At 32.7% G+C, this 13,405-nt stretch overlaps 2 protein-coding genes across 2 annotated transcripts; one reads left to right on the top strand and one right to left on the bottom strand.

Moving 5' to 3' along the window:
- Nucleotides 1-325: 325 nt before the first annotated feature.
- LOC106668534 (polycomb protein eed-A-like) lies at nucleotides 326-8,441 on the top strand. Its single transcript, XM_014397386.2, has 9 exons — nucleotides 326-486; nucleotides 5,121-5,260; nucleotides 5,327-5,498; nucleotides 5,611-5,746; nucleotides 5,930-6,093; nucleotides 6,157-6,396; nucleotides 7,519-7,671; nucleotides 7,736-7,963; nucleotides 8,138-8,441. Exons 1-8 carry the CDS (start codon nucleotides 427-429, stop codon nucleotides 7,934-7,936), a joined length of 1,266 nt encoding a protein of 421 aa, XP_014252872.1. The 5' UTR covers nucleotides 326-426; the 3' UTR covers nucleotides 7,937-7,963; nucleotides 8,138-8,441.
- A 2,692-nt stretch (nucleotides 8,442-11,133) lies between these two features.
- On the bottom strand, nucleotides 11,134-13,340 carry LOC106668398 (protein NDUFAF4 homolog). Its single transcript, XM_014397090.2, has 4 exons — nucleotides 13,176-13,340; nucleotides 11,984-12,075; nucleotides 11,523-11,751; nucleotides 11,134-11,446 (listed from the first exon to the last, which is right to left on the bottom strand). The coding sequence occupies exons 1-4, from the start codon at nucleotides 13,318-13,320 to the stop codon at nucleotides 11,262-11,264; spliced, it is 651 nt and encodes a 216-aa protein (XP_014252576.1). The 5' UTR covers nucleotides 13,321-13,340; the 3' UTR covers nucleotides 11,134-11,261.
- Nucleotides 13,341-13,405: the final 65 nt, after the last annotated feature.

A 13,405-nucleotide genomic window follows, 5' to 3' on the forward strand; every position in this document is an offset into this window, starting at 1 on the left:
TCGAATTATCTTGCATATAATATTTTTAGAGGCTATTACTATTTTTAGTCAGTACCCCTTATTTGATACTGGTTTTTTTCTCGAAATCGATATCGTAAATATTTATATATTGCAGGTTATTCCACAGGTGATCTTTTCTTAAGGAAATAATATATCTTTCGTTTGGAAACTTTATAAAATGCATTATTTTAAACAGATTTTATGTATTTAAAAATATTAAATAGAAGTAAACAAGTACTTGGTAGTTATTTTATAAATTCGCCGTTCACTTGTAAAAAAACCCGGGTTCCGTCTCCTAGGGGCAGCGCTCAGGTCGGACTTGCCAGCTTTGCCGTTTGCCGCCGGTTTTCCGAGGCCGAGGTTATATCTTTGGTACTTAATACTTGGTACTTTGGTAGTTGACTTTGTAGACGTATTTTTGACAAAATGAAAAGTGTTGCGGGCTCAGAAATTTCCACGAATACAGAAGATTCCGACGACGGGATTGTAAGTGAGACATGACTTTCTGAAATCGGCTCTCTCTCTTCTGAATTTCACTTTGTTTATTATCACTTGTTTGCTCTTTGTTTATCTTTCCCTCTGTTTGTTTGCCTGTCTACAATATTTTTCTTTTTAATTGTTCCTATCCTAAGAGTGTAGATAGTCTAAAAATCTAAAAAAATTATTGAATTTTAAATAAACGTTATTTTTTCTTTTATGTTTATATTGATTTCTATTATAAAAATATTTACATAACAAATCTTTAATTTATCATAATAACATACTCAGATCAACATATGCATGTATATGTGAATAAATGTGTATAAATATTTAAAAAAAACATCAACAAAACAATATAGTGTTAATAACTGATTACTGATTTTTATAAGCTCAAATCAGTACATACGTACACGTGTAGAGTTGTGATTATCACTTATCATGGTCCACTGGAAATCCCAACTTTCGTAATTTGAAATAAATTATCGGTAGGCCTGGAAAATCACCTGCCTCGGGCATTGGCAGTCCGGGGTCAGACCTCTTATCCTTCCACTGAGGTTGGTTTCCAGGGACTATCAACATCTTTTGTTTGCTTTATTTTTTTAGTATCTTGTCATTGTATAAGATGTAATACACCTTTGAAGACGAGCTGAAGTATCAGGTCAACTCGAGTCAAAACTGGGACTGCACCGCACAGCAAAAACTTTTTACGACTGCTAACTAATAAATGAACTACTGCTCCGCCGTACTGACCTGCCAGTGCCCCCGCCACCATGGACCCAACCACAAGGAAGCAACAATCCCATCTTCGGTTGCGCTATAGATGATAATTCTGATATATTTAAATTACATTTTTTTATAAATTTAAATATCAATTTGTAAATCAACAAGTTTCTTGAAGCCATCATTGTTTCAAAGTTGAAGGCATTGTCAATGACATTACAATCAAAAACTTCTGCTAGGAAATTTTCTCTGATTTTCTGGTATTCCTCGCAAGTTGAATAATTGGGAGATTGTCTCACTTTTATTTTGTAAAGATTCACCACTTATTCCATGACTAATTTGGATTCGTGTCATAATGGTAAAAAAAAATCCCTTACTACAATCTACATGTAAATACCAGGGTGTTTTATTAACATTAGGGAATAAGCCCCTGCAGAAAGACCACTTTTTAGCTGTACCATAAATAGATGGCCACTTTTTGATCCATAGTTTATTGAATAACTTTTGCTGTTAATTGAGTTTCAGAAGCTTCAAATCTTGAATGCTGCTGAATTGATTAGCATACTTGGCCAATTTGTCCACAGCGTTGTTACTCTTTACTCCACTATGGCCTCATACCCAACAGAAAACCACATTCTTGCTTTGTCAGCTGAGATCGAAAATTCTTTAATAATTTCGCAAAGCTAATAGTCTGGCTTTGAGTTGTATCAACATCTAGGTTATTTATAACTAATCTAATTGAGGGTTGATGTGGTGCTCATTATTCCGCCATTGACCTCACACTACACAATCACACTAAAGGTAGTCACTAACATAACCATTCATGCTCAATATATACTAAGAAACACAAGACGAGATTACTATAAAGTACTGTATGCAATAAAACAACAGGGGACCCAGATACTCGCTACCGTTCTCAAGCACAATTGTCAAGGAATTGCACCCTTTAATTAGGTGGGGCACATTCTCTACATGCAGGACGTATGCATGCTTTAGCCGAAAAGTAAGTGTCTGGGTGTCAGCCTCTTATGGCCTAGCCTTAATCAGATGAAGATGATCCTTAGGCTTCAGGGTCAGATCCTCCATGGACACCCTTCAATCTCTTCATCCTCGACAACTTCTCTGCCGATTTGGCCCACCAACATTGCCATATTCTTTTAATGAGTTTTTATTACATTTGTAGCATCAGAGGGTCAAATTGAGAATAAAGAAGCTCATGTAGTTTACATTTGTAACTTTTTGTATATACCATTTTTTCTTAACTGTTATTTTATTTTAATTACCTGTCATTATGAGATATTTTATTGTGAAGTTGCATCGTTGCTGCCACATTGTTTTAATCATGTTTTTCTCTTGCAATTTTAGCGTCAGGGAACTAGATCATGGTGGTTAAGTCCGGAGGTTGAAACATCCTGGTCTTAGCCACATAGTGTAAATATGTTAATATATATACAATAAATACAGTAAATAGGTAAAACAATGGATAAATCCTTGACAATGAACAAAAATATAAATAAAAAATTAAATTAGTAGCTTGTGTTATTTATGGGGAAAAATTATTCATACACTTCATTTTTTGGCAATTTTTTTCAAATTTTATTTCGTAATTAAGTCCTTCTTTTGACTATAAACTAGACAATTCAACAATATGTCTCAAGTAATTATTTGTTAAAAATAAAACATATTTAACTGCCAAAAAATTATCCATACATTTATACACTGATTGGAAAAACCGTTTTTTAAAGGATTATTGAGCTATTAAAAATTAGGCGAAATTGCAAGTGAATAAATTTTTAATTATTATTTTTATCTACTAAAAAAGGTCAAATTACCAATGAATAAGATAAAAAAATTTAAACTATTATTTCTATCAGTTGAATCAATTTTGGATCTTTTAAAGAAGGGTCGAAAATCAGCAGAATTATATTATATTCGAAAGACAAATTGCCTTATTGCAGCAAGGTTTAAGCTATCACCAAATCGAGAAACAACTTAAATGTTCTCGTTCAACCAGCCAATATATGATTAAAAAAGTTTATAGTTTTAAACCTGGCTCTATAGATAATGTAAAATGATCTGGGAGACCAAGGAAAGTTTCGACAAGGCAAACATGTGAATTGGTTAGACATGCTTAAAAAAAAATCTTACAATTATGTGCATGAACTCACAGAAGGCCTTGCTTAATCATTTAAGGCTGGCCCTTTTTATGCCACAAATTATTGGTAACCTCATCCCTCTTGAATGTAGTTGGATTCAAATATAAAATAGCCAGGGAAAAACCTTTTGTGTGTAATAAAAATAGGTCAAATTTTGCTAGAGAACATGCCAATTAGAAATAAGGATGTCACTTTTAGCCCAGAAGAATATTATCCAGGTGCATTTACTTATGCATACAACAATACAATAGACATTATATATGTAAATAATATAATACACAAAAAATAGCACACTGGGGGAGTTTAATTTCTGTTCTATTCAGCCTGGTGGAAATTTTGGTTTACAAATACAAATTTGAAAGAATTAACAAGATGTAAATAATATGTAGTATTTGTTTCTTTTTCTTTGTTCTATTTGGGAAAGTTGCATCAGGCCGAATTGTGCTTTAATGGGCTACATTCAGAACGTTCTGTAAATCAAATTATTTGAGGAAGTTGTTGCAAAAAATTTTTATCGGTTCCGCGACCAATTAATTTTCTATTGGTTAAAGTGACAAATAAATAAATTGGTGATTGGTTGGACAATGTTTTGTTTTTTAAAAAACAATGTTTGGAAATAGGTTTTTGTGTGCATACTTAGAATGATGGTTCCAACTTAAAAACTGTTTGCACTATTGAATTCAGTGCCAACAAACCTTTCAAAAATGTACACTAAATAAATCTTACTATTTGAAATAATTAAGCTTCCAGTAGAAATGATTCGAAGTGGGGTGAGTACTTTTTTTCCAAAAAGTGAAGTAGATTGTAGTTAATCTTTCTATTCGTAACTTCTATCCTGGAGAGCTAGATCAAAATATTAAATGTTTCCCAAAAATGCCTCAATAAAATAAAATATAGAGGGAACAGAAGTAAAAATCACTTCTTCATAGAGTGATAGACTTAAAACAAAGTGATATTTTATATTTCAACAGAAATAAAGTCAAGTAATTCCTGTAATAAAGGAGGGCTTAGCGTCCAACTATGTGTCTCATCAGTTACAAGGGATGAATAAAATGCATCTTGAATACCAAACAATTTGCTTAATTATTTGTTCTCATTTTCATTGGCTTTAAATTATAAATTCAGGGTATAGACAAAATGTGAGGAGCTGGGCAATAGCATGGCTAGATGGCCAAAAATAAAAATCTGACAAANTGAAAAAATGATAATGACATATTATTAAATAATAAATGACCAAGGTTTGTAAATTAATAGAATTTTTCAGTATATACCGTTAATTTACAGCGAAACGGGGCCGTCTCAATGCCTAAACCGTTGTGGCAACCGATGTTCCACTACTGTGCTTTAAAAGTTGAAATCTGCTGACAGGCCACATATTATTCTTTGTGGCACTAATTCCTTATTTATTTTATATTATTTGTTATTCCCTCCGAATGTAGCCCAAGTCTAATAGTGAATTTTGTTAGTATTAAAAAAAATTATTTGCATTTTATTACCCTGAAAGTATGTTTCAATAATTCCTATTAAGTTCTTTTGACTTTTCATTATTCAGTTAATTTACCATTCAATGATCTTAATTTGAACAATCATGACAGTTGTACCTACGTATATTTTTTTATAGGCCACCCATTTCTACTAGTACATTTTATTAGAATTATTTCACGATTCTGTTAAAACTTGCGCTTTTAGTAGTAATGTTTCAACTAATTATTATATTTGCACTCTGTAGTGATATTTAAGAGTAATATTTGGTAATATTTTCAGGATGAGACATCAAGTATAGGTAGTACAACTACTGACAACAATTCTTCCCGTAGTGTCACTCCAACGGCCCAGCCTAGACTTAGACGAGGGAGAAGAGGACGACCGAAGCCTTCAAAGCCGAAGCTACAGTACAAATATACGTACGTTTAATTTAATCCAAACAAGAATTTTGACAAAAGAATTCAATTTTCTTTTATTTAAAATAGGTGTAATGTTAAAGAAGAACATGGGTGTCCATTGTTTGGAGCGCAGATAAATCAACTTCTTAAAGCAGGGCAATCTTTGATTTTTGCGGCTGTAGGAAGTAATCGTGTTACCATTTACGAATGTCCAGAAAACGAGGGAATAAACTTGTTACAATGCTATGCTGACCCTGATGTATCCTTCAATTATAAAAATTTCTGTTTATTATTTATATTTTTTATTATTCAGCGTGTATTAGTATTTAAAATTTAAATCAATTGCAAAATAAATCCTTTACTGCTGATAGACGGATGAAATATTTTATACTTGTGCCTGGTCCTATGAAGATGAAAGTGGAAGGCCTTTATTAGCTGTCGCTGGTTCAAGAGGGATCATCAGGATAATTAGCCCTTTTATGATGTCCTCAGTCCGACACTACATAGGTACAAATTTTTTAAATGAAACTTCCAAAACTATTTATTTAATAAGATTTCAAGAATTTAGGTTAATTTATTATTCATTTTTTCAAACAGTCGTATAATTGTACTGTTTTAAAAATAAAATTTCATTCTTAATTATTATATATGAACAATTTTAAACAAGATGCAATTGTCTTGTTTGTTAAGGTCATGGGCAGGCGATAAATCAGCTTAAGTTCCACCCGCAGGATCCCAATATTTTAATGTCAGTGTCAAAAGACCATACTCTGCGGCTTTGGAATATAAAAACGGATGTTTGCATTGCCATATTCGGCGGGGTGGAAGGACACAGGGATGAAGTTTTAAGTGCCGTATGTTAAGCTGTCTAAATAAATTGCAAAATTTGATAACACTCAAAATGTTCATTTTAACAGGATTTCGACTTAAAAGGAGAAAGGATAATGTCTTGCGGAATGGACCATTCGTTAAAACTTTGGAGGCTTGATAAAGACTACGTGCAAGAAGCTATGAAAAGCTCTTATCAGTTTAACGCAAGCAGGAGCGCCAGGCCTTTTGACTCAATAAAGGAACATTTTCCCGACTTCTCAACACGTGATATCCACAGAAATTATGTCGATTGTGTTCATTGGCTTGGTGACTTTGTTCTCTCAAAGGTATTGCTAAAAATTTTTGCTTTATTGTGGGAAATTGTGATGAAGTCAATATATTTAGTACAATTAATTAAGGTTTTTAGTTGAGATAAAAAAGTCAATGGCACGAGCGGGATTCGAACCCATGATCTTCGGCTTGTTATGCTGCTGCTCTACCACTTGAGCTATCGTGATCTCGATCCACTCGGACACCAACTTCCCATCTCGGGATCCCGCTCGTTATCTCAATTAAAAACCTTAATTAATTGTAATATATTAATTGGTCAAGCGGACCACGAAATTAGTGAATTTAATGATTTAATATGAAGTATACTTCACTAAAGCTCTCCGTGGCCATTTCATTTGTCGCCGAGAATCCAATCCGATTACACGACATTTGAAAAATGGCAAAAAGGAGGGAAAATTCAAAAGGTGGGGTTGAGATGGGAAGTTAGTGTCCGAGTGGATCGAGGTCACGATAGCTCAAGTGGTAGAGCAGCGGCGTATCTAGCCGAAGATCGTGGGTTCGAATCCCGCTCGTGCCATTGACTTTTTTATCTCAACTAAAAACCTTAATTAATTGTAATATATTAATTGGTCAAGCGGACCACGAAATTAGTGAATTTAATATATTTAATGTTGGTCAGGGATTTATCTCATTTAGGACACTGATCATGATATGATGCTCACCTCTACTTTACTCTGATACTGCAAGTGTGATATCGCATTCTAGTCTCTTTGCCTTAGAGTGAAGTTCAAGGAAGCAGGGTATTGCTTAAATTGGAAAACAGTGGCATTATGTTTTCTAAATTTCCCTCTCTTACCAGCCCTAAAAATAATAATTTAAACAGCACACTGCTTCTATGAACTTAAATAAAATGAAGATAGTAAAGCTTCATATCACGCTCTCAGTACCTCGAATGAAGAGCGCTAACTGTCCTGAATGTGTTAAGAAGGAAAATACAAGGCACTGATTCCATCAAGTTGTCCAAAATTTGTAAAAATGGAAGTATTTGCGCTTTTCCTCTTTTTACTTATAATCCTTACCAACACAAAGGATTACAAAATATCAACATTTATAGATAAAACTGCATGGATATGCTAGAAGCTACACACTTATTTATTATATCAATTTTTATTTTTTAGTCTTGCGAAAATTGTATTATATGTTGGAAACCAGGGAAACTCGAAGACAAAGAACTGCGGAACAATGAAACCAACGTGACAATAATTCACAGATTCGACTTTAAAGAATGCGAAATCTGGTTTATAAGGTTTGCCTTGGATTTTGCCCAAAAGGTAACGATCAAAAAATTAACAACAAAAACAAATGCGGATCTAAATAAATGAGAAACATTTGTAGGTTTTAGCAATGGGGAATCAAGTAGGAAAGACTTTCGTGTGGGACTTAGATCAGACTGACCCGACTGGTAACCAGTGTGTTGTACTTTCCCATCCGAAGTGCACGTCTGCTGTAAGACAAACGGCGCTATCAAGAGATGGTTCAGTCCTAATCTGTGCCTGTGATGATGGAACAATCTGGCGTTGGGACAGATTACCATAAATGTTGTAAAAACCTATTTATTAATTAGTAAGTAAAAGAAAATATCAAAATATATCGTTTATATTGCTAAAATCATGTACAATTTATACTATTTTTATTAGTAGTTTTTTTATTAGTAGTTTTTTTAATGTATTAGACCATGTGCTTTAGTAAGGTAATTGTTCTGAATTATTTAATGGCTATTGTTGATTTTTATTTCAGGTTTGTCATCTTCTAGATAACTGTAAATATTATCAACATAACATTTATGTAAGTTTCCAAATTTTACCATAAGCACAAAAAATTGCAATGAGAATTGTCCAAGATCATTCCAGTTTTAAATCAACAGTTCACATTTATTTTCCTTGTTATTGTGTATTAAAGAAAAATAATGTATTGCAACTTTTGTATTTTTATATCAAAAATTAAATTAAACTTTGCTTATTTCATAATTTGTAAATTTAAGCAAATTTATAGCTAGTCTGTATTAAATTTTGTAAATAATTTTAATAAAATGATAGTAATTGTATTGTTTTTTTTTATTTGTTATTGAAAATTAAGTATGCAACAATGGAGAATTTCGTAAACATCAGGGATGTTTGTAGGTCTGAGTTGGAGAAGATTCACTGTCACCTGGTCTAGAATAGACCATACATGGTATACCTTTCTCTCGTGTTGAGTGAAATATCCGATATAAAAGAAAAGTTTCAAGCCTTTGTATTGAGAGCAAGTATGCATAAAGTGTAGTCCACACTGGGAACATCATTGTGGGGCTGACCCTGAACGATGAAAGATATTAAATCGAGCCAGCCACACAACATTGTCACGTCCTTACTGCAAGGGACGATTCGTTTGGCACTATGTCTTTCCGTTGTGCTGTTACTAGCAAAAAAAAGTAAAAGATGGTGGATGTACAAGTTACTAATGAGCCATGCTATGGCCTTGTCACTTAAACTAAAAGATGTCGTTGGATTTGTCATTTTTTTAAGGATGACATCCATTGATTTTGAGCACATTTTATAAATGGTTGTTTGTAATGTTTGTTCCTGTAGTGGAATCCCATGGAACCTAGAAATATCCCAAAAGCATTTGTTTGAAGATTTTCTATTAATTGAAGTGAGCTTGGTTCACATACTGAATTAAAATAAACTTTTACGAAACTGCCCCCTGAACCATGTCCAGACCAGAAATTTTGATCAGACTCAAACATTGTAACATCAGACTCAGGGGCGTATTGCATCTTTGAATCGGAACAGCAACAAAGACTTTCAACTAAGAAAGATGAACTAAGCTTTAGTCTTGATTACTCTTTAAGTGCAGTGGTGAGTCCTGTTCCAATTACTGGAATACAATTGTATTGTGGTTCAGTGGTTGGTCGGTAATATTACTGCACAGTCGGTGGAAAACTAAATAAATCAAAAACCACATCATAATTATGATTTAGACCTTTGGTATAAATTATTCAGAAATTGTGAGATGTGGTCTGGTGTGATTTAGGTTTCAGAAAAACATTTTCTTTATCGTGCCAACGTTTCAATCTTTATTGAAATCATCTTCAGGGCCTGGGATTTACAAACATTGTTTACATTTAAAACAGCAATATCTCACTGGCACTCTCAACAAGACACGCAAGAATGGCACAATTACACAGAAGACAAACACTTCGAGTGAGTAGAAATACTTTGAATATAAAAAATATATTTTGCATTGTATAAATTCACTTTTTTCCACATCCTACATGTATTTGTTAAATGTAAACAATGTTTGTAAATCCCAGGCCCTGAAGATGATCTCAATAAAGATCGAAACGTTGGCACAATAAAAAAAATGTTTTTCTGAAACCTACATCACAACAGACCGCATCTCACGATTTCTAAATAAATACTTCTATTATTCGTGGCCAAAACTAAATTAAAATGCGGAGAAAAAGAGCACACAAAGTCAAAAATTACTCCCAAGACACCACTCAATTGAGATCCCAGCAAGGAGGCGGAGGAGGAGTGATTGGGATGTTTCCTCCTATAAAAATTGATAAACTCACATTTGTCAAGATTAAAAGAAAGTTTATTCCTCAGACACCAAGAGTCAAATCTATTTAAATCCACCTGCAGACGCACATTTTCCTAATCATTATTTACAACAGCAAAAACTTTTGAATTATCTGCCAATAGTAAAAATTCTGAATCTTTGAAACAGAAGGATACATAGTTAATGAACATTAAAAACAAGATTGGACCAAAGTGAGATCCTTGGGGAATCCAGCTTTACCTCTAAATTTTACATTATGATTACCGCATCTCATGATTTCTGAATAATTATCGATTAACGGTCACTAATCACCACACATTTTGGTATAAATTCTATTTTTGTACCAACATTTTTTTTATTATGCTCTTATTTCATACAATTCATTGTAGTTAGTTCTAATTTATCTCATTATATCTTGACTTTTTGGTTCTAATCAAATTATGCACCAACACATCTAATTTTTAATATGAATTTACTTGACTTGAAGCACTTGACTATTATTGCATAGCTACGATTTGCTAGGTGGGTTTTAATGGGTTGTCAAGTTGTATTAAAAACCACTAAATTTTGCAGATGGCAAACCATAATAGCTGCACTAACTCACTTTTTACTAACAAAACAAATGCTAATTTACTTAGATAAAAAAGATCAAAACGAAGTAACTTTTTGAGATGTCTAAGGCATATTGCCTTTAAAAGGAAATGGTTTCCTTCTAAACTTAATCTCTTATAGACTCTGACAAGCCTAGACTTGTGGAATATGCATTTATCTCATTTGGCCAAAATTCAACTATCCAATTTTACCTTTTGGATACAGAATTTTTGTCTATTGTGAAATTTTTATAAGTCTGTGAAATGTCAGGAGCTGGGTTCTTGTTATTTTGATTAGCCTACTTTGATTTTTATGTCTGCTTTTGTTTATCTATGGTTTTATTAACAACTGTACTAGGATTAAAAGGATTAATCAAGCTCAGGATGATTAAGGAAAAAGTTCATCACCTTGCAGTCCTCGACAGTATCACAGTTTGCGTGTAAAAAATATTCAATCAGGGTAACAATTAGGTTTTTTAAACAATTTATAAAACGCTTATTTTTCTGCCTAATATTTTTTTTGTACCTACTAAATTGAGATTTCTTCTTGAGTTTTACTGAGTATTAAATAATTCACTTTCAAACAGATTAATTGCACTATGTGTTTTAGGTAATTTTATTTACAATATTTTTTTCAACATTAAAAATATAAAACTCAACAAAATAAATATTTTACAAATAAACAACATAAATTTGTTCTGTAAATTAAAGCTATCATTTTATCTATTTTATTTCTGTTTTTCTTCTTTTTTCTCTTCGATCGACAGGACTGTCTTTTTAACTTTTTCTTCTTTTTTCTCTTCGATCGACAGGACTGTCTTTTTAACAATGTTGAAAACATTCATTTTTTCTTTCTCTTTCTTCTGTTCAGGTATAAATACGTTAAAATTGCTGAAATAGGTCAAGATATTTTCTGAAAAAAAAAAAAAAAAAAAAAAAATTAACATGACTACTAGGTTGAAGGAAAAATCGATGGAATATTTACAAACCGATATCGTTAATAGGTACGTTGTACTGTTGAGACAGAAAAGCCGGATTGAATTTATGCGGATCTTCTTGGTGGGAAGTGATCATCTTCATAGCCTGACTCAGGGACAGTTTCCCTTCAGGCACAGAATCGGGTTCTAAGTAACTAAATATGTGGTTGCTGTTACATGATCTGCTCACAGGTAGCTTTCTCATCTTCTCCGAGGGCTTGCCATATTTGTTTGCAGGTTGCTGGAAATATTAAATATTAATTTGTGATGATTAAAATAAAGAAAATTATAAAAGCTTAGAAGGGCTTGGTTTGGGTAAATAAAGAACTAGAAACTATTTATTTATATTTGTAGTTAATTAAAATTAAATTTATCAAAATGAAATGGAAAATTTATTACACTGAAAATTTTGATGTGTCATATTACTACTAGTGGAAGCACTAGGCATAAAATACTAATTTGATTAAATTTACCACAACTGGGTCAAAAGACTTGACATAGACTTGTTTTAGGTTTTCATCCAATTGTTCATTCTTCATTAGCAAAGCTTTCTTGATTTTTTGATCTGCAAATAAAGGCTAGTATAAGTTTTCCTTTTTTCATTATTTAAAATTCATTAGGGAAAATGGGTTTTGCACATCCATTTTTCAATTAACAAGAACCTCTTATAAACCAATAACTATAATTTTTGATAGTCATGTACAGCCAAAATTTAATTTTCCAATTGTTTAAATAATCTTCAAAGCTGAACCTTTGTTTGCTTTTAATAAATTTTACCAGCTTCAGTGAGTGGTCTGTGTGCTATTTTGTTAATCATAATTTTTTTTTTTGTGTGTGTGTGTGTGTGTGTGTTGTGTGTGTTCAAGCCAACTTTCACGTCTTCGGACAAAATTGCTCGAATAATTCACAGAACTGCAGAATATTTCTGATGGTCAAATCATGCTAGAAAATACCAGGATGATCAGACAGCAACAGCTTCACAGGTTTATATATCACAGTCCTCAATGCATTACTGTGTCGTGTTGTGAGATATTGTGATTATCTCACTGGCACTCTCAACACGATACACCTACACAGAAAACAAACACTTTGATCCCTGAAGATGATCTCAATGAAAATCGAAACGTTGGCACAATAAAGAAAATGTTTTTCTAAACTTACATCATACCAGACCACATCTGACGATCTCCAAATAATCATTAAAAAGGGAATGTACAAAGAATGGAAAATTTTCTTTAGATCTAATCTGATGCAACATGCAATTTGACCTGAATAATATCGAAAAACTTATTTGGGTAGTTTGGTGTACTTACGGGGGAAAGAATGCAATCTGTATTACTATATTATAATATGCCTTTAATTTTGCTGTATATGGGCTTTAAACACAAATGGATGAAATCATGAAAGATGGTTAAAAATCATGGTGCAAATTTTCTAGTGTGAAAAATCTTTTTCCTCAATATTTCAATTTTAGTTTGAATATAGTTGAGGGTTGTTTAGGCGATGGGTTAATAAATGGTTTTATTTAAATGTCTAAATGCTCGATTTTCAGGCTTTGAACACAAATAAACGAAATTATGAAAGATGGTTTATGTACAGTGGTTAAAAATCATGGTACAAATTTTCTTTTTGCTCAATATTTCAATTTTAGTTTAAAAAAATTACCTGACATTAAATTGTCAATATACTTTGTAGTCGAGGGATGTTTAGGCGATGGGTTGATAGTGGTTTTATCTAAATGCCTAAATGCTCGATTTTCAGCGTTGAACCTGTAGTAGTACTTGGTGAGCCTGGGCCAGACTTGCCCCATTATTTCACAAAGTTTTTCAACCGGTGCGGGTGCTTGGCATTGCCAGAACCGAAGTTACAATTTGAAAAGATAACACTCCACTCTG

This window comes from Cimex lectularius, unplaced genomic scaffold (genome assembly GCF_000648675.2).
Source record: "Cimex lectularius strain Harlan isolate CLEC.00 unplaced genomic scaffold, Clec_2.1 scaffold36, whole genome shotgun sequence".
NCBI classification, from domain to species: domain Eukaryota; kingdom Metazoa; phylum Arthropoda; class Insecta; order Hemiptera; family Cimicidae; genus Cimex; species Cimex lectularius.